This window comes from Salvelinus fontinalis, chromosome 12 (assembly GCF_029448725.1).
Source record: "Salvelinus fontinalis isolate EN_2023a chromosome 12, ASM2944872v1, whole genome shotgun sequence".
Lineage (NCBI taxonomy): Eukaryota > Metazoa > Chordata > Actinopteri > Salmoniformes > Salmonidae > Salvelinus > Salvelinus fontinalis.
The window spans coordinates 20066053-20086087 of NC_074676.1; the positions used below are offsets into that span (position 1 = coordinate 20066053).

Below are 20035 nucleotides of genomic sequence, written 5' to 3' on the forward strand. Positions count from 1 at the left end.
TGATGACGTTGAATCAACGTGGAAACTGATTGTATTTGAAAAAAGTTATCAATGTAATATATATATATTTTTTTAACCCAACTTTTAACCTACATCCAATGACATGGTGACATTATTTAGTTGTTTTCACACTGAATTCACGTTAGTTGACAACTCAAGCAAATGTAAATTAAAACTAGACTTTGAACTGACGTCTGGGCCCAGTAGTTAGTGGTTAGTTCTGTGCGGACCAGAGTATGAGGGAGGGAGAGAGAGATTATTTATTTAACTAGGCAAGTCAGTTAAGAACAAATTCTTATTTACAATGACGGCCTACCAAAAGGCAAAAGGCCTGCAGGGACGGGGGCTGGGTTTAAAAATATAGGACGAAACACACATCACGACAAAAGACACCACAACACTACATAAAGAGAGGCCTAAGACAACAACGTAGTATTGCAGCAACACATGACAACACAGCATGGTAGCAACAACATGGCAGCAGCACAACATGGTACAAACATTATTGGGCACAGACAACAGCACAAAGGCAAGAAGGTAGAGACAACAATACATCACGCGAAGCAGCCACAACTGTCAGTAAGAGTGTCCATGATTGAGTCTTTGAATGAAGAGATGGAGATAAAACTGTCCAGCTTGAGTGTTTTTTGCAGCTCGTTCCAGTCGCTAGCTGCAGCGAAATGAAAAGATGGGCGACCCAGGGGTGTAATGTGCTTTGGGGACCTTTAACAGAATGTGACTGGCAGAACGGGTGTTGTATGTGGAGGATGAGGGCTGCAGTAGGTATCTCAGATAGGGGGCAGTGAGGTAAAAGAGGGTTTTATAAATAAGCATCAACCAGTGGGTCTTGCGACAGGTATACAGAGATGACCAGTTTACAAAGGAGTATAGAGTGTAGTGATGTGTCCTATAAGGAGCATTGGTGGATAATCTGATGGCCGAATGGTAAAGAACATCTAGCCTCTCGAGAGCACCCTTACCTGCTGATCTATAAATTACGTCTCCGTAATCTAGCATGGGTAGGATGGTCATCTGAATCAGGGTTAGTTTGGCAGCTGGGGTGAAAGAGGAGCGATTACAATGGAGGAAACCAAGTCTAGATTTAACCTTAGCCTGCAGCTTTGATATGTGCTGAGAGAAGGACAGTGTACCGTCTAGCCATACTCCCAAGTACTTGTATGAAAGGAGGGAGGAAGGAAGGAAGGGAGGTATTAGAGGGAGGAAGAGAGAAGAGAGGGAAATGGAAAAATATAGTGAGAGGGAAAATTGAGAGATGGAGAGATAGACATCACGTGCACTTTAAACCTCTCTGCTGTTTTCACAGATCTAGTTAAAACCCAAATACATGAAGCGAGTGATGTCATTTCAAAACATGACTCAGATTACACAATCCAACCTTGATAATAGTAATAGGCCTGTTTACGCTCAACTTCAGCTGTGTTCTTTCACATTTATTGATTATTTATATTACCTAGCTTGTGTCTCAGTTACCGAATAAACAAAGTGCTGTAAACAGCATTCAAACATGTTTCCAGTAATGCACTGGTTATCTGAAAAAGGGAAGTTTCTCTGCATGCAAACATAAATCAGAAATAAACACAGTGAAAATATGCAAACTATCCCTCATCTAAATAATTCTGTTCAAGTGCACCCTCGGCGAAGGGATCCATTTTTTAATACCACTCTATCCTTTTAATGCAACATTCAAGTAGGGGTTAAAATCCATCAGAGACAACGGAGAGTATAGAATAAACACAGCATTCAGTTAAATCCTGACAGTGGATTATTCTAACAGAGTGTGTTTATTTCTCTGGCCCTAAATTGTTCTTGAGTGTATATTGGACAGAGAACTGACACTGAATGAGTGGGTTACCATGGAGATGGTGATGACTCACTGGAAAGAGTAAGTAACTCCCCTTCGACCCTCACACACACTCTCTATCCACAAACATGTCAAATCAAATCAATTTTTATTTGTCACATGTCACACCTTACCGTGAAATGCTTACTTACAAGCCCTTAACCAACAATGCAGTTCGAGAAATAGAGTTAAGAAAAGATTTACTAAATAAACTAAAGTAAAAAATGTAATAAAAGTAACACAATAAAATAACAATAACGAGGCTATATGCAGGGGGTACCGGTACTGAGTCAATGTGCGGGGTACAGGTTAGTCGAGGTAATTTGTACATGTCTGGAGTCAATTGTCTGAAGTGTCCTCCTCTCCCTGTCCTCTCCTCTTATCTAAAAACATATGGAAGACATATAAACCAGAATTTTGCTTTCACATGTCCTGCTCTTTCACATCTATGCAGATGAAGATAGATATGAATATAAGGAGAGGAAGATTTCACACTATTGCGAAGCACGATAAGGGTCAAATGAATTGACACATCTCAATTATCTTGTTTACTGCTGGTTTCCACTCCTCCTCCATTAGTGCACTGTGAAACTAAATGGAGAAATTCACAGTTAAACAAGTTATACAATATAGTGGTCCCTCAGGACACAATTTGAGGATTATAAAACTAGAATGTCCTGTTGTAAATTTGCTGGCAAAAAAAAAGGTACAAACAAACTGTTTTCCAGTACACCACAACTTCTCCTTCAGGGGAAAAATAGAAAGGTTTTTTATAACGATTGTGTGGATGGTTGAGAGTCAGACTCCCCTGGGTGAGAGGTGTTAGAACCAAACAACCCACTCCCCCTTTAAAGCATGTTTTCCAGACCCTGTATCAACTCAGGGAATCTTAGAGAGAATTGTCAAACAATGTCTTAATGAGGTACAGGCTCTTGAAACAGAAACAAAAATGACCTGACGTTATCTGTGTTTGACACTGTGTAGGAAATCCAGCCCAGATGTGTGGGACTCTAAGTCCTCGCTTTCTCATTTAAAAAAAATCAGGCAACTGACCAATGAATAAGTGGAGAACGTTTACAAGGAGGAACAAGATGTTATCAGTTCCAGTATGTACAGAGGGTTGACTGAGGCTGGAGAAGATGTGAACTAATTAGTGTTCAAGTGTGTAAGTGTGTGTGTGTGTGTGTGTAGTAAATTAGTTGACAGATAAAACAACACTTCACGGCACAAAGTGGACTGTGAAGAGACACACACAAACACACACATACACACTGTAATACTTTAATACTGTTGTATTGTAGTATTGTAAAATGTATGTTGTAGATGTGTGAGGATATAGTAATGATGTAATGTCTTGTATGATGTGTTGTTTTGTTTATGATGTAGGATTAAAACAAAAATGTATCCTGCTCGGACTCCAGGAAGAGTAACTGCTGATGGGGATCCTAATAAATACAAATACAAAAAAGCTCCTGTCCTTGTTCTATCTAGCCAGAACACAGCTGACCAGCTGACCAGTCTCAACTACAGTTTCTAGACTAAACATTACTTCATGGTAATGACAGGTGACTTGTCATGCCTAATATTGCATTACATTACTGTGTTTACGCTATCAGATCCACATGCCAAGTGCTGCATTACAGGGGACTAGAATGGCGTCGCAGACAGATGAGACTCTGGTTGGTCTGCGAAGAAAACTTAAGCATAGAGCCAACACAACTGCCACATCTCGCTCCAGAGTTGGAGTGGCCTACCAGGAATTATGGCATTACAGGGAAGTGGCATGGCATCGCAGACAGATATGTGAATCCAGCTCAGTTAGGAATAGGGCAGTCACACACAGACAAACATACAGGCCCAACGACAGTCACTTCTCTGCCTAGAGTGGATGGTGACGGTGAGGCCTGCCAGGAGGCCTGATCTAGTAGTCCAGTCTAGGTAGCAAAGCCTCACTGATAGTAAGATGCTTATTTTTGCCGGTTTAAGGAAAAACTATAGTGCTGCTTAGTGCTTACACAACCCAGGACAGAGAGTAGGCCAAGACAGGTTACTGTGGGAATTCAAAACACTGCGTTCAGAAAGAGGGCACCCTGAGGATGAAAACCCCCCTCCCGACCAAACATGGCTAAGGACACAGCAGAGGGTGTTAATGGCCTGGGTCTAAAATAAATATGAAGGAAATTGGCTGTGCAGTGTAGTGCCATCGTTCTGGGTAAAAGTTGCCCTTAGGCACATATCTAGGATTTTAAAAATTCACTCACCCAAATCCTAACCTGAGCCATTGGGGTGGGTGCCTAGTCATGTGTATCGGGGGCAACTTCATTCTTCGACTACGTAGGCACTGTGGATTTATACCAGTGGCACATTCCAAAGGCGTAAAACTTTGCTCTTTCCATGAATAGAATGCATACAATTGGCCCATAATCCTTATCTATAACTAAGACAATTCATTACCCATACACTGTATTTAGCAACCACAAACCCCCTTGGATAAATATGTGATGATAAATTCTTGCCTGTTATTCCACTCAAGCCAGAGAACTGAGGCTCAGAGACAGAGAGATATCAGATATGTCTGAACAGTAATGCAACAAACATAAAGCCACAGCCCAGGGCCCGACGACTTTGTGCTTCAAATGCATATTTGGACCTGTCTCATCTGTCATTCGCATGCGGGTCGGCCCTATTAACAGGACGCATGGGGAAATGGATGCCAAAGCAACCGTCACACACATGCATATTCACTGCAGTGATATACAAGAAGAGAAAACAATGTGTGCTTATCATTACAGCATGGAATAAGAATGCGTTGCAAATGGTCCTCATTAGATGTTTTGATTTGGTTAAAGACAATGTGGAAAATAATAATAGGATTACAATATGCTGTATAAATGCCTTTCGTTTTTAAAGCTTCACGTGCCTTGTGCCTTTTATGACCGATTTAGCTCTGTACCTGTTAACTCTTTTGGTGACATGCTGAAGTGGCCAAAGACTGCTATAATCCCCCAATTATCTCTTTCTCTCTCTTTCCTCCCCTCTCTTTCTTTACCTCTCTCACTCCCTCTTTCTTCATCTCATCCTTTCCTGTCTCACTCACAGACATGGATACCCCCTTGAAGTGGACGCCCAATTTTTAATCCCTCACTCCCATTCCTTTTCTCTCTCTCTCCTCTAAATCCTTCTCACACAAGCAAACACCACTTTCAAGAAGTCCCTCAGCCCCCTCCTCTTTCTTCCCCTTCTTTTCTCCCTCCCACTCTCTGTCACAGCTTCCCACACACCGAGGTGGGTCTTTGGCATCCTCATGCACCCTCTCTCGCCCTCTCTTCTCTCAGAATTCTTATAGCTCAGGATAGCGATGAGGTTAGCTGTGCTCTGCGTGTGCGGGACCCTGCTGGCCTTCTCCACGCCCCCTGGGAACTATGCAAACCTCAGCAAGGGAGACTTTAATTGGGGTACAGAATCTGTGAGCTGCTTGGTAACTATAAAGCCTGCAGGGAAGTGTGGGGGAGAGGGGATGGACGAGGACGCATGCCCCTACCGAGTGACCTTGCCACCGCTGGACGTCATGCTGCCCCGGCAGCTCAGGGAATTGGAGAGGACTGTGAAGGAGGTACAGAGGCTAAAGGAGACCGTGGAGCAGCTGAAGAGAGCCTGCATGGAGTGCAGGATAAGCCAGATGGAGCGGGAGAGAGAGAGGCTGGGGGACAGAGAGAGGGAGAAAGAAGAGAAGGAGAAGGTGAGATTGGGAGAGAGGGAGAAGGAGAAAGAGGGGAAGAAGGAGTGGGAGAAGAAGACAGAGAGACAGGGAGGCAGAGAAAGGAAGATGGAGATGGACAAGGAGGGAGAGGGGGCAAGAGGCAGGGAGAGAACAATTGTGGAAGAGAGAGAGGGAGTGGAGGAGAGGGCCAGGGAGATTGAGAGCAATATTGTTGAGATAAGAAAGAGAGAACGGGAGAAAGAGTGGGAGACAGAGTGGGTGAGGGAAAAGGAGAGAGAAAGAGGGGGAAACAGGGAATGGGGGATAGAGAGGGAGAAAAAAATAGAGAATGAGACCAAGAGAGAGGAAGAGGAGGGAAGGGAGACAGAGATGGAGAAGGATAACATTTTAGAAGGGGAAAGGGGGAGAGGGGGAGAGATAGAGAAAAACAGGGGGAGTGAAAATGAAAGAGAGAGGTTATGGGAAATGAAGGTGGAAACCGAGGAGAGTCAGGGGGATAAGGTAAGGGAGAAGGATCTGGAGCGTGAGAGTAGAGAGAAAGAAGAGAGAGGGTGGGGAAATAGGGAACAGATCGAGGAGAAGGGACAACATCAGGTGGAGATAGAGAGGGAAAGGGAGGGGAAGATAGAGAAAGATAGTGAAAAAAAGAAAGAGAAGGAGAGGCAGAGCCAACATCCTTGGCAAGGGAAGAAGACCCAGGGAGAGAAAGAATGGCAGAAGAAGAAAGAGAGAGAGATACAGACCCCGAGCCACAGACAGACAGTAGAAAAGAAAGAGAATCAGAGAGAGGAGACAGTAAAGAAGGTAGAGAAAGAGGTAGAAAAAAGAGTCCAAAAAGTGCAGAGACACAGCATAGTGGTGACGACAGATGGGTCAAGTGATAATCAGGACATAGCCTCAACTAGCCCAAGCACTGCGTTGACACAGGGCTCAATCCCCACACCTCACTCTTCAGGACCAGACCAAACATCCACCTCCATCTCAGGCCCTGCCACCAATCCCAGCCCAGGATCTAGATCAGACGCTGCCGGTGGATATATTCCAAGTCTTTCCTCCAGCTCAACCTCTAGCCCAAGATTTTCTTCCATCTCCAGCACAAGGAAATCAATTCTTAACACAAGCTCAAGTCAAAGGACCATCTCCTCTTTACCTCGCCAAGGAGCCACCAGGTCTGACCCCATCACAACCCCAAGTTCAGGCACCAGCTACAGGACTGACAGAACCATCCCAAGTATCAAAACAAGCTCAAACCAAACAACCATCAGCTCATCAAAAAGGATTATTAGCCCAAGAAACAGACCTTCCCAGAAGCACAAGCCCAAACAAACTATCCAGGCCATCAGACCTGGCCTTAAGCCCATACCACCCATCCTGACTAGCTCCTCCAGCCTCAGCTCACGGACCACCACCACCAGCTCCAGCACTGCACGGACAATGACTGACAAAAACCCAGGACCCAGCCCAACAATTACCAGGTCATGGTGGAACCCAAGGCCTAGCACAAAGCCAAAATCTGGGCCACAGCCCAGACCAGGCCTAAAGCCCAGTCACAGCATAAAGCCTAAAGATGTACGAAAACCTAAACCAGGCGAAAAGCCATTCTCAGGCCTAAGACCTAAACCTGGACCAAAACCAAAGCATGTCCTAAAGCCCAGGCGACCCAGCCCAACCAGCTCCTCTAGCTTCAATCATAAGACTGCTTCCAGAACTGGCTCAACTTCAATCACCACCACTAGCCTTAGCCCTGGAATCAGCTTTACGAGACCCAGTCTACAGACCACTAAGACAAGTACCAACCAAAGCAGCACCACACTGGGACACTCTTCAGCCACCACCACTAGTCCTAGCTCAAGGATTACCAGCCCAAGCTTCAAGATGACTAGTTCCAGGCCTGGGGCAAGCAGTAGCGATAGCCCAACTCCAGGAACTTCAACCACTGCTCAATCTAGCCCTAGGGCCACCAGTCCAAGTGCCAGAATTGGGTCCTTGTCGACCCCCAGACCCGGTCTAAAGCCAAAACCAGGTGCAAAGCCTATTCCAGGCCCCAGAACCAAACCTGGACCAAAACCAAAGCCCATACCATCCAGCTCTGTCCCAGAGATCACTCCCAGACCTGGCTCAACTCCAGACAACGGCACAAGCCTCAGCCCAAATATCACCAGTCCAGGATCCTATATTACCAGCTCCAGCCAAAGGATTAGTAATACACGCCATAGTCTAGGGAGTCTTAACAGCACAATGCCAAAACACTCTCCAGCAACCACTAGCCCAACGACTTCTAGTTCATGCATCCAGACTAGCTCTTCCAGCTCAAGTTCAACTCCAGCAATTACAACCATCACTAGCAGCAGCCCAGGAACCAGCTTCACTAGCCTCATCTCAAGGACCACCAGTACCAGCTCCAGCCCTAAGATGACATCTGCCCAAAACCTTGAACACAGCACAATGACTACCAGACCTAGGATTAAGCCCAGACCTGGCCTAAAGCCCAACCCAGGAGCAAAACCCATTCCAGGCACCAGACCCAAACCTGGACCAACACCAAAGTCTGTCCTAAAACCCAGACGACCCAGCTCATCAAGCTCTAGCCCAAAGACCTATCCAAGAACTGGCTCAACTTCAACCACCACCACTAGCCTTAGCCCTGGGATCAGCTGTACAATACCCAGTCTACAGACCACTAAGACAAGTACCAGCAAAAGCAGCACCACACCGGGACACTCTTCAGTATCCACCACAAGGCTTAGTCCAAAGACTTCCAGTTCAAGCATCCCGACCAGCTCTTCCAGCTCAAATTCAACTCCAGCAACTACAACCACCACAAGCCGCAGCCCAATGACCACCAGTGCCAGTCCCAGCTACGAGACAACATCTGCCCAAAACCCTGAACCCAACACAGTGACTACCAAACCTTGGATTAAGCCCAGACCAGGCCTACAGCCCAGACTAAAGCCTAAACCAGGCACAAAACCCATTCCAGGCCAGAGACACAAACCTGGACAAAAACCAAAGCATGTCCTAAAGCCCAGACCACCCAGCCCAACCAGCTCCTCCAGCTTCAACCCTAAGACCACTTCCAGAACTGGCTCAACTTCAACCACCACCACTAGCCTTAGCCCTGGAATCAGCTTTACAAGACCCAGTCTACAGACCACTAAGACAAGTATCAACCAAAGCAGCACCACACTGGGACACTCTTCAGCCACCACAACTAGTCCGAGCTCAAAGATTACCAGCCCAAGCTACAGGACAACTAGTTCCAGCCCTGGGGCCAGCAGTACCAGTAGCCCAACTCCAGGAACTTCAACCCCTGCTAGATCTAGCCCTAGGACCACCAGTCTAAGTTCCAGAATTGGGTTATTGTGGACCCATAGACCTGGCCTAAATCCAAAACCAGGTGCAAAGCCTATTCCAGGCCCCAGAACAAAACCTGGACCCAAACCAAAGCCTGTCCTAAAGCCCACAACATCAAGCCCAACTGGCTTTTCCAGCTCTGTCCCAGAGATCACTCCCAGACCTGGCTCAACTCCAGACAACAGCACAAGCCTCAGCCCAAATACCACCAGACCAGGATCCTTTACTACCAGCTCCAGCCCAAGGATTAGTAATACAAGCCCCAGTCTAGGCAGTCTTAGAAGTACAATGGCAAGGCACTCTCCTGCAACCACCACTAGCTTTCGCCCAAATATTTCCAGTTCAAGCATCCCAACTAGCTCGTCCAGCTCAAGTTCAACTACTGCAATAACAACCACCACTAGCCGCAGCCCAGGAACCAGCTTCACTAGCCTCAGCTCAAGGACCTCCAGTACCAGTACCAACCCTGAGACGACATCTGCTCAAAAACCTGAACCGAGCACAATGACTACCAGACCTAGGATTAAGCCCAGACCTGGCATGAAGCCCAAACCAGGCACAAAACCCAAACCAGTTACAAAACCCATTCCAGGCCCCAGACTCAAACCTGGACTAAAACCAAAGCCTGTCCAAAAGCCCAGACCACCCAGCCCAACCAGCTCCTCCAGCTTCAACCCTAAGACCACTTCCAGAACTGGCTCAACTTCAACCAACACCACTAGCCTTAGCCCTGGAATCAGCTTTACAAAACCCAGTCTACAGATCACGAAGTCAAGTACCAACCAAAGCAGCACCACACTGGGACACTCTTCAGCCACCACCACTAGTCCTAGCTCAAGGATTACCAGCCCAAGCTTCAAGACAACTAGTTCCGGCCATGGGGTCAGCAGTACCAGTAGCCCAACTCCAGGAACTTCATCCACCGCGAGATCTAGCCCAAGGACCACCAGTCCAAGCACAAAAATTGGGTCCTTGTGGACCCATAGACCTGGCCTAAAGCCAAAACCAGGTGCAAAGCCTATTCCAGGCCCCAGAACAAAACCTAGCCCAAAACCAAAGCCTGTCCAAAATCCCACACCATCAAGGAAAACTGTCTCTTCCAGCTCTGACCCAGAGATCACTCCCATACCTGGTTCAACTCCAGACAACAGCACAAGCCTCAGCCCAAGTACCACCACTCCAGGCTCCTGCACTACCAGCTCCATCCCAGGGATTAATAATACAAGCCCCAGCCTAGGCAGTCTTAACAGCACAACGACAAGACACTCTCCAGCAACCACCACTAGCCCAAAGACTTCCAGTTCAAGCATCCCAACCAGCTCTGCCAGCTCAAGTTCAACTCCAGCAATTACAACCACTACTAGTCGCAGCCCAGGAACCAGCTTCCCTATCCTCAGCTCAAGAACCACCGGTACCAGCTCCAAGATGACATCTGCCCAAAACCCTGAACCCAGCACAATGACTACTAAACCTAGGATTAAGCCCAGACCTGGCATAAAGCCCAAAACAGGAGCAAAACACATTCCAGGCCCCAGACCCAAACCTGGACCAACACCAAAGGCTGTCCTAACGCCCAGACCACCCAGCCCAACCAGCTCATCAAGCTCAATCCCAATGACCTATCCAAAAACTGGCTCAACTTCAACCACCACCACTAGCCTTAGCCCTGGGATCAGCTGTACAACACCCAGTCTACAGACCACTAAGAAAAGCACCAGCAAAAGCAACACCACGCCGGGACACTCTCCAGTAACCACTACTAGCCCTAGGCCGAAGACTTCCAGTTCAAGCGTCCCAACCAGCTCTTCCAGCTCAAGTTCAACTCCAGCAACTACAACGACCCCTAGCCGCAGCCCAAGGACCAGATTCACTAGCCTCAGCTCAAGGACCACCAGTACCAGCCCTGAGACGACATCTGCCCAAAACCCTGAACCCAACACAATGACTACCACACCTAGGATTAAGCCCAGACCTGGCCTACACCCCAAACCTGGCCAAAAGCCCAAACCAGGCACAAAACCCATTCCAGGCCCCATACCAAAACCTGTACCAAAATCAAAGCCTGTCCTAAAGCCCAGACCACTCAGCCCAACAAGCTCCTCCAGCTCTAGCCCAAAGACCTATCACAGAACTGGCTCAACTTCAACAACCACTACTTGGCATAGCCCTGGGATCAGCTTTACAAGACCCAATCTACAGACAACTAAGAAAGGTACCAGCCGAAGCAACACCACACCTGGATACTCTTCAGCCAGCACCAATAGTCCAAGCTCAAAGATTACTATCACAAGCTACAAGACTGCTAGTTCCAGCCCTGGGGACAGCATTAGCAGTAGCTCAACTACAGGAACTACAACCACCACTAGACCTAGCACAAAGACCACCAGTCCAAGCTCCAGAATTGGGTTCCGGTGGACCCCCAGACCCAGTCTAAAGGCAAAATCAGGTGCAAGGCCTATTCCAGGCCCCAGACCCAAACCTGGACCAAAATCAAAGCCTGTCCTAAAGCCCACACCATCAAGCTCAACTAGCTCTTCCCTAGCCATCCCAGAGACAACTTCCATAACTGGCTCAACTCTAGACACCAGCACAAACCTCAGCCCAAATATCACCAGTCCAGGCTCCTTTACTACCAATTCCAGCCCAGGGATCAGCTCAAGGACCAGCTTCACTAGCCTCAGCTCAAGGACCACCAGTACCAGCTCCAGACCTGAGACGACATCTGCCCAAAACCCTGAACCCAGCACAATGACTACCAGACCTAGGATTAAGCCCAGACCTGGCCTAAAGCCAAAACCAGGTGCAAAACCCAGCCAAAGTAGCACCACACTGGGACACTCTTCAGCCACCACCACCAAGCCTAGCACAACGATTACCGGCCCAACCCATAGGACGACTAGTTCCAGCCCTAGGGCCAGCAGTAGCAGTGGCCCAACTCTAAGAAATTCAACCACTGCTAGATCTAGCCCAAGGACCACCAGTTCAAGTGCCAGAATTGGGTCCTTGTGGACCCCCACACCCAGTTTAAAGCTAAAACCAGGTGCAAAGCCTATTCCAGGCCACAGACAAAAACCTGGACTGAAATCAAAGCCTGTCTTAAAGCCCACGCCATCAAGTTCAACTCCAGCAACTACAATTACCACTAGCCGCAGCTCAGGGACCAGCTTCACTAGCCTTAGCTCAAGGACCACCAGTACCAGCTCCAGCCCTGAGATTACATCTGCCCAAAACCTTGAACACATCACAATGACTATCAGACCTAGGATAAAGCCCAGACCTGGCCTAAAGCCGAAAGCAGGTGCAAAACCCATTCCAGGCCCTAGACCCAAACCTGGACCAAAACCAAAGCCTGTCTTGAAGCCCAGACCACTCAAACCAACCAGCTCATCTAGCTCTAACCCAAATACCTATCCAAGAACTGTCTCAACTTCAACCACCACCACAAGCTTTAGCCCTGAGATCAGCTTTACAAGACCCAGTCAACAGACCACTAAGAAAAGTACCAGCAAAAGCAGCACCACACCGGGATACTCTCCAGTAACCATCACTATCCCAAAGACTTCCAGTTCAAGCATCCCGACCAGCTCTTCCAGCTCAAGTTCAACTCAAGAAGCAACAACCACCACTAGCCACAGCCCAAGGAACAGCTTCACTAGCCTCAGCTCAAGGACCACCAGTACCAGCTCCAGCCCTGAGACAATGTCTGTCCAAAACCCTGAAACAAACACAACAACTGCAAGACTTAGGATCAAGCCCACACCTGGCCTACAGTCTCGACTTAACCTACAGCCCAAACCTGGCCTGAAGTCTAAACCTGGTCTAAAGAACAAACCAGGCGCAAAGCCTATTCCAGGCCTAAGGCCTAAACCTGGACCACAATCAAAGCCCATCCTAAAGCCCAGACCACCCAGCCCAACCATCCTCAACCCTAAGACCAGTAACATAACTCTGACCACTAACCTCAGCCCTGGGATCACAAGCCACAGTTGGCAGACCACGCGGACAAGTACCAGCCAAAGTAGCACCACACCAGGCTCCTCTCCAGGCACTACCACAAAGATTACTAACCCAAGCTACAATACCACTAGTTCCAGCCCTGGGGTCAGCATCAGCAGTAGCAGTAGTGGTAGCCCCACTCCAGGAACTACAACCACTGCTAGACCTAGCTCAAGGACCACCCATCCAAGCTCCATAACTAGGCTCTGGTTGATTCCCAGACCTGGCTTACAGCCTAAACCAGGCTTAAGGCCTATTCCAGGACCCATACCCAAACCTGGACCAAAGCTCACACCTGACGTAAAGCCCAGACCACCCAATCTAACCAGCTCCCCAAGCTCCATCTCAAAGACCACTCCCAGACCTGGCTCAACTCCAGACATCCCCACTAGCCTCAGCCCAAAGACCACAAGTCCAAACTCCAGGACTACCAGCTCCAGCCTTGGGATTAGCTTTACAACCCCCAGTTCAGGCAGTCTCAGCAGAACCGCATCAAGTCACTCTCCAGCAACCACAACCACCACTAGCTCTAGCCCAAAGATCACCAGTTCAAGCATCCGGACAGGCTCTTCCAGCTCAAGAAGCATCACACTAAGCCCAACTCCAGCAACCAAAACCACCACTATCCCCAGCTCAAGCACCAGCTTCACTAGCCTCAGCTCAAGGACCACCAGTACCAGCATCAGTCCTGAGTCAAAGTCTGCCCAACATCCTGAACCCAGCTCAACAACCCCCAGATTTAGCATTAAGCCCAAACCTGGCCTAAAACCCAAACCAGACCAAAAGCACAAACCAGGCCGGAGGCTTATTCCAAGTTCAAAGCATAAACCTGGATCAAAGCTTAAACCAGTCTTAAAGCCCAGACCACCCAGCCTGACTAGCTTCTCCAGTTCAGGACCAAAGACCACACTCAAACCCGGCTCAACTTCAACCACCAGCACTAGCCTTAGCCCTGGGGCCAGAACCAGCAGTAGTCCCACTCCAGCAACTACAACCACCACCAATCCAATTATCAAGGCCAGCTCCTCCGCCACTAACCCCAGCCCATCAACCAGCTTTACTAGACTCAGCTCGCTGAGCATCAGCGCCAGCTCCGGCCATGCGACAAAGTCTGACCAAAATCCTAGACCCAGCCCAACGATCACCAGGTCCAAGTGGATCCCCAGACTTAGCACAAAGCCAGAATCTGGGCCACAGCCCAGACCAGGCCTACAGTCCAGACCCAGCCTAAAGCCTAAAGATGACCTAAGGCCTGAAACTGAACCAAATCCCAAACCAGTCCCAAGGTCTATTCCAGGCCTAAGACCCAAACCAAGACCAAAACCAAAGTCTGTCCTAAAGCCCAGACCACCCAATCATACTAGTTCTTCCAGCCCCAAAATCACTCCCAGGCCTGACCCATCTCTTACCACTATCCATAGCCCAAGCTCCAATACTACCAGTTCAAGCTTCAGGACTACCAGCTTCAGCCCGGAGATCAGCATTACCAGCCCCACTCTACGTGACACCAGGACCAGTACTAGTCTAAACAGCACCACCAGTAGCCCTGGCCCAACGACCACCAGTCCAAGCATCCGGAATGGCCCTTCCAGCTCAAGCCAAAGCAATACAACACTGAGCTCATTTTCAGCAACCAGAATCACCACTAATCCTAACCCAAAGGTCACTAGTCCAGGATCCAGGATGAACTACAGAACCTTCAGGCTCAGCATCGGGACCAGCACCAGCGGTAGCCCAACTCCAGAACCCACAACCACCACTAACACTAGCTCAAAGATCACCAGTTCAAGAATTTGGACCAACTCTTCCAGCTCAAGCAGCAAAACAATCAGTCCAACTCCAGCAACCACAACCTCCATAAGTTCCAGTTCAAGGACCACCAGTATCAGCATCAGTCCTGAGACAAAGTCTGCCCAAAAGCTAGAACCCAGCACAACAACTACCAGACCTGGCCTAAAGCCTAAACCTGATCGTAAGCCTAAACCTGGCACAAAGCCCAAACCAGACCCAAGACCTATTCCAGACCGAACACCTAAACCTGGACCAAGACCAAAGCCTGTGCTGAAGCCCAGACCTGCTCCAAAGCCTTGGCCCAAAACCACCACCCAAGGTCCAAGGACCACTTTCTCCACACCTAGCCCCAAGACATCCAATAGCCAAAGGACTATGACTGACCCCAGCCCACAAACGGCCACAAGCCCTGGCTCAAGAACTACAAGACCTAACCAACAAACTACCCTCAGCTCTAGCTCAAAAATAATCTCTAGCACTAGCTGGAAAATATCCACTAGCCCTGTCACAATGACCACTACTATCGCCAGTCTAAAAAAGACCAGCTCAATGCAACAATTTAGCACAAGGCCTAGCCCCAAAACTACCACTACTAGTCCCATTCCATTGGCCAACTCTATCCATAGCCCTACAACCCCCAGCCCCGACTCCCCTACCCCCAGCCCCATACCGGAGTCTTCCACCCCCAGTGTGAGAGAACTGCGTGTGAAGACCAGCCAGGTATCTGCTAGTCTGAATGACACAAAGGATGCAAGCGGAGGGCCAAAGGTCTCTCGAGGAGGGCATCCAAAGGTCCGTCCTGGGCTAAACCTGCTCACAGAGAAGGACCAGGTAGGCAGCAAGACTAACAGGACGGAGAACCAGCCTCAAAGCCCTGCACAGATTTCACCAGGAGGTAAGATAAATCAATTATATTTTACTTTACATGCTATTGTCTGCTATTTAAATGGAATTATGATAATTACATTGTAATTGATAATGACATAAAGTTTAGTTTGAGCTTTCTTACGGGTTCACTGAATCAAGCCGTGTTATGTATTATTTGGTACCAGGTAGCCTATAGTAGATAGCTACCAAATGTGTTGAATTTTTCAAAGCAAGATCCAGAAAGGCTATTCACTGTTATTAAGTTATTAAGATGCCATTTTTTTGGTAAACTTAATACACTGCTCAACAAAAAAAAATTTTTTTGAGCAGTGTAGAATCGGGCTATACAAATACGGCACTACAAATTCTGACTACAGCCTACACATATGTAGGATCTTCATTTGAGCCAGTTTGCTACAGCAGGAAAATAATCCTGCAGCAACAGGAAATTTGTATTATTATGTGGATTATAATTAATGGGCATTTTTTTAGGGGTTAATACATTTTTCATAATGGAAAATCAAGTATGACACGTCTAAGTGGAAATGACAAATTACAAAAAGAAGCCTTTTTGAACCTCAAATACATATTTCAGAAAAGACATCCTGCAACAGATTGATCAAATTAAGATCCCACATAAGTACAAAAACCCTATTCCTTTCCCCATTGGTTAAGATAAATTATAAACTTCTATTGAAACAGTGTAGCCTAGGTTATGGCAGATAACAGTGGAAATTGTGACTGGAAAATATATTGTTGTGAGTGGAACAATGTTGTTCTGGATTTTATTTTTATATTGTTCAATCAACTTTATATCAGTGTGATATCATCTCCATTATAAATTATGAGGATTGTAACTCTGAAGTCCAAGCGACCTAAGGTGATGTTTAATGAGCCTATTATAATGTGGTGGAGGTTTGAGATCATCATCTTTGTAACAGATGTTGTGTGGTTTGTGGTTATTCTCTGTTAAATTAAGAATTTATATATGTGAGCATGTGCATGTCTGTGAGTGTGTGTGGCTTAAATAGCGATCAAGGTGCAACTGTGCAGAGCATGCTTTTAGGTCATAGTCAGCTTAAACACACATTGTTATTGATGAGTGGCACATATATCAAATAACAAATGAAGTGTCACACAAAGCTATTGCTAGCTATTATTAATGTACAAGGCCACTTTAAGCCAAGCACCTAAATGTCTTACCGACTTCACTCTAATTGACATTTAACTGAAATCTGTTTCAGGGACATTTTCTTTAACATAAAAAGACTTCAAATTTATGGTAACCGATAAATCCTAGCTATTTCAGCATGATACAATTATATTCTAATCTTGTGTGTATAGTATCAAATGTGTGAAATATTGTATTTTGTTTGCAAAAAATAAAATAACCTTAATTTAACCAGTTTAGTTTCTGTAGGCCTACAGTAAGAACATGTATATTTGTGTTATGCTGCAAGGCACCTTTTCTTCAACAAGGATTACAGACTACTCCAATCTAATTTTCTCATTCCACTATCCTTCCACTCAACAGTTACCATGGCACCCAGAGACTGCTCTGACCACATGGCCAGGGGGGAGAGGAAGAGCAGAGTCTACCAAGTGACCCCTGACCCTAAGAACGGAACCATTGCAGTGTTCTGTGACATGGAGTCTCATGGCGGAGGGTGGACCGTCATTCAGCTCCGTCAGGATGGCAGTGTGGACTTCAACCGGACCTGGGCTGAATACCGGACGGGCTTCGGTGACCTGATGGTTGGGGAGTTCTGGCTGGGCAACGACCACATCCACCTGCTGACCCGAAACAGGGTGATGGTCCTTAGGGTGGAGCTGGAGGACTTTAACGGCATGATGGAGTACGCAGAGTACAGGCTCTTCCGTGTGGCTGGCGAGCGGCTACGCTACCGCCTGTCTGTGGGTGGGTACTCGGGCACTGCAGGAGATGCACTTCAATTTAGCAAGAGTTACGACCACAACAACCGGTTCTTTACGACTCCTGACAGGGACTATGACCGCTACCCTTCAGGGAACTGTGGGGCTTACTACAGCTCAGGTTGGTGGTTTGACGCCTGCATGGCTTCCAACCTCAACGGGAGATATTATGTGGGAAAATACAAAGGGGTGCGGAACGGGATCTACTGGGGGACGTGGCATAACATATCCACAGAGTACTACCCGACTAATGACAGACAATCTTTCAAGACTGTCAGAATGATGATCAGGCCAAGGGGCTATGCAAAGTGATCTACGGCTGGCTCCTCGGTTGGAGTTCTCAGTTGTTGCAATTCTCAAATAGGGGGGCCGGGGACCCCTATGAGGCCTCCGAGATTTTTCAATGGGTCCATGACAAAAGCAGGAAAAAGCAGATAAAATGCTCAATGTTAAAAATACGTTTTTTTTAGGGAGGAGCACTGTTTGATACACAAATGGAAACATTCAGATTGTACTGCTGTTTCATATTTTGGGGGTTTATAATGCCTTTTGTTTAACAAGCAATTTTAATATATTCCATCATTTTATTTACTCTTTCAAATATTAAATCTCTGATTCAGGCAGGTCAACAACACCTAAATCTTCTTAATTTCTTGATTAGTATTAGTGGGCCTCGGAAAAGCCTGCTCTGTTGGTAAAATACTGCCACTTAGTGGTCTGAAACGAAACACCATGGTTTATGGTTTCAAATGGAACACTCAAACTGTGGAAAAGATGTTCAGAGTTCCTGAAGTAATTTATAAGATGTCTTCTTATTATCTATGTAAGGTTACAGTGTGAAAGAATTGTTGGAAAACGGTTTCATAGAAGTCTTTCTCCTGTGACGAGAAAGAGAAATACTCTTTGAGGAGGGTAATGAAGAGATGGACAAAATCTCTTAAATTGTACTGGAATGATTGACTGACGATTGATTGTTGTAATGTTTTTTTATTCTCAGTATTTTTTACGGGAAAAATGAAACGAGGTCAATAAAACAGAACTTAATTCCTTTGTTGATGTGTTCAGTCTCGCCATGGTGTTGACTATACATATATAACTTGTAGACTCTCTATGCAAACCTCTCAGCTAGCACGTAAAGACTCTCCCTCCACAGGTATGTATCCAAATGTCCTCTTTGCAATGGCCTTTGTCACGTAAAGTTTTAAGAGCATCATTTACCGTCTACAACGTAATACGAGCGCCACAACCCACAAAAGTTGAACTCCAGTAAGAACCTGTACAGAAGTAGAGTTGTGGAGAAAATAAAGTTAAAAACAACATTCAATTCAGATCAGAGCAACTTTCCACTAGAGTGATGACAAACAGCATGTAGAGATCATTTCTCCCAAACTCATCGTGATTAGCGCATCTCACACTTACATCAACATGTGAGAGAAGAACCATTTGATTGATCACTGCCAGAAGGCCGTAGAAAGGCTATAGGAAGGAGAGATGATACAGAGAGAGAGAGTTGGAAGAGAAGAAAAAACTAACACAGGTAACTCAAGTGAAAGAGAGCAAGAGAGCATCTGCTAAATTACCATATTATTAAATCAGAAGGCAACACTTTATAATAAATTGAATCAAAAGTGCTTCTACACCTGCATTGCTTGCTGTTTGGGGTTTTAGGCTGGGTTTCTGTACAGCACTTCGAGATATTAGCTGATGTACGAAGGGCTATATAAAATAAACTTGATTGCTTGATTGAAAAGCCATTGATTAATACATAATTTATAAGGCATTCATGTTCATGATTTGCAGATTATTTGTTCATCTTTACAACTATATTTAAATGTCAGTGAGCAATTGATTAAAGATAAATAAATAAAGTCGCACATTGTATTCAGTTGAAGTCGGAAGTTTACATACACTTAGGTTGGAGTCATTAAAACATAGTTTTTCAACCACTCCACAAATTTCTTGTTAACAAACTATAGTTTTGGCTAGTCGGTTAGGACATCTACTTTGTGCATGACACAAGGAATTTTTCCAACAATTGTTTACAGACAGATTATTTCACTTAATCACAAATCTAGTGGGTCAGAAGTTTACATACACTAAGTTGACTGTGCATTTAAACAGCTTGGAGATTTCCAGAAAATGATGTCATGGCTTTAGAAGCTTCTGATAGGCTAATTGACATAATTTGAGTCAATTGGAGGTGTACCTGTGGATGCATTTCAAGGCCTACCTTCAAACGCAGTCCCTCTTTGTTTGACATCATGGGAAAATCAAAAGAAATCAGCCAAGACCTCCACAAGTCTGGTTTATCCTTGGGAGCAATTTCCAAACGCCTGAAGGTACCACGTTCATCTGTACAAACAATAGTACGCAAGTATAAACACCAATGGACCGCACAGCCGTCATACCGCTCAGGAAGGAGACGCATTCTGTCTCCTAGAGATCGTACTTTGGTGCGAAAAGTGCAAATCAATCCCAGAACAACAGCAAAGGACCTTGTGTAGATGCTGGAG

General features: G+C 46.4%; 2 protein-coding genes across 2 annotated transcripts; both read left to right on the forward strand.

Moving 5' to 3' along the window:
• Window positions 1–5219: 5219 nt before the first annotated feature.
• On the forward strand, window positions 5220–5855 carry LOC129867702 (zinc finger CCCH domain-containing protein 13-like; the record flags this gene model as incomplete). The annotated part of the gene is made up of 1 exon (XM_055941255.1): window positions 5220–5855. A coding segment is annotated over exon 1 (636 nt), but the record flags the coding sequence as incomplete, so codon positions are not given.
• LOC129866930 (mucin-5AC-like) lies at window positions 5825–18554 on the forward strand. The gene is made up of 2 exons (XM_055939970.1): window positions 5825–15618; window positions 17125–18554. The coding sequence occupies exons 1-2, from the start codon at window positions 5952–5954 to the stop codon at window positions 17832–17834; spliced, it is 10377 nt and encodes a 3458-aa protein (XP_055795945.1). The 5' UTR covers window positions 5825–5951; the 3' UTR covers window positions 17835–18554.
• Window positions 18555–20035: the final 1481 nt, after the last annotated feature.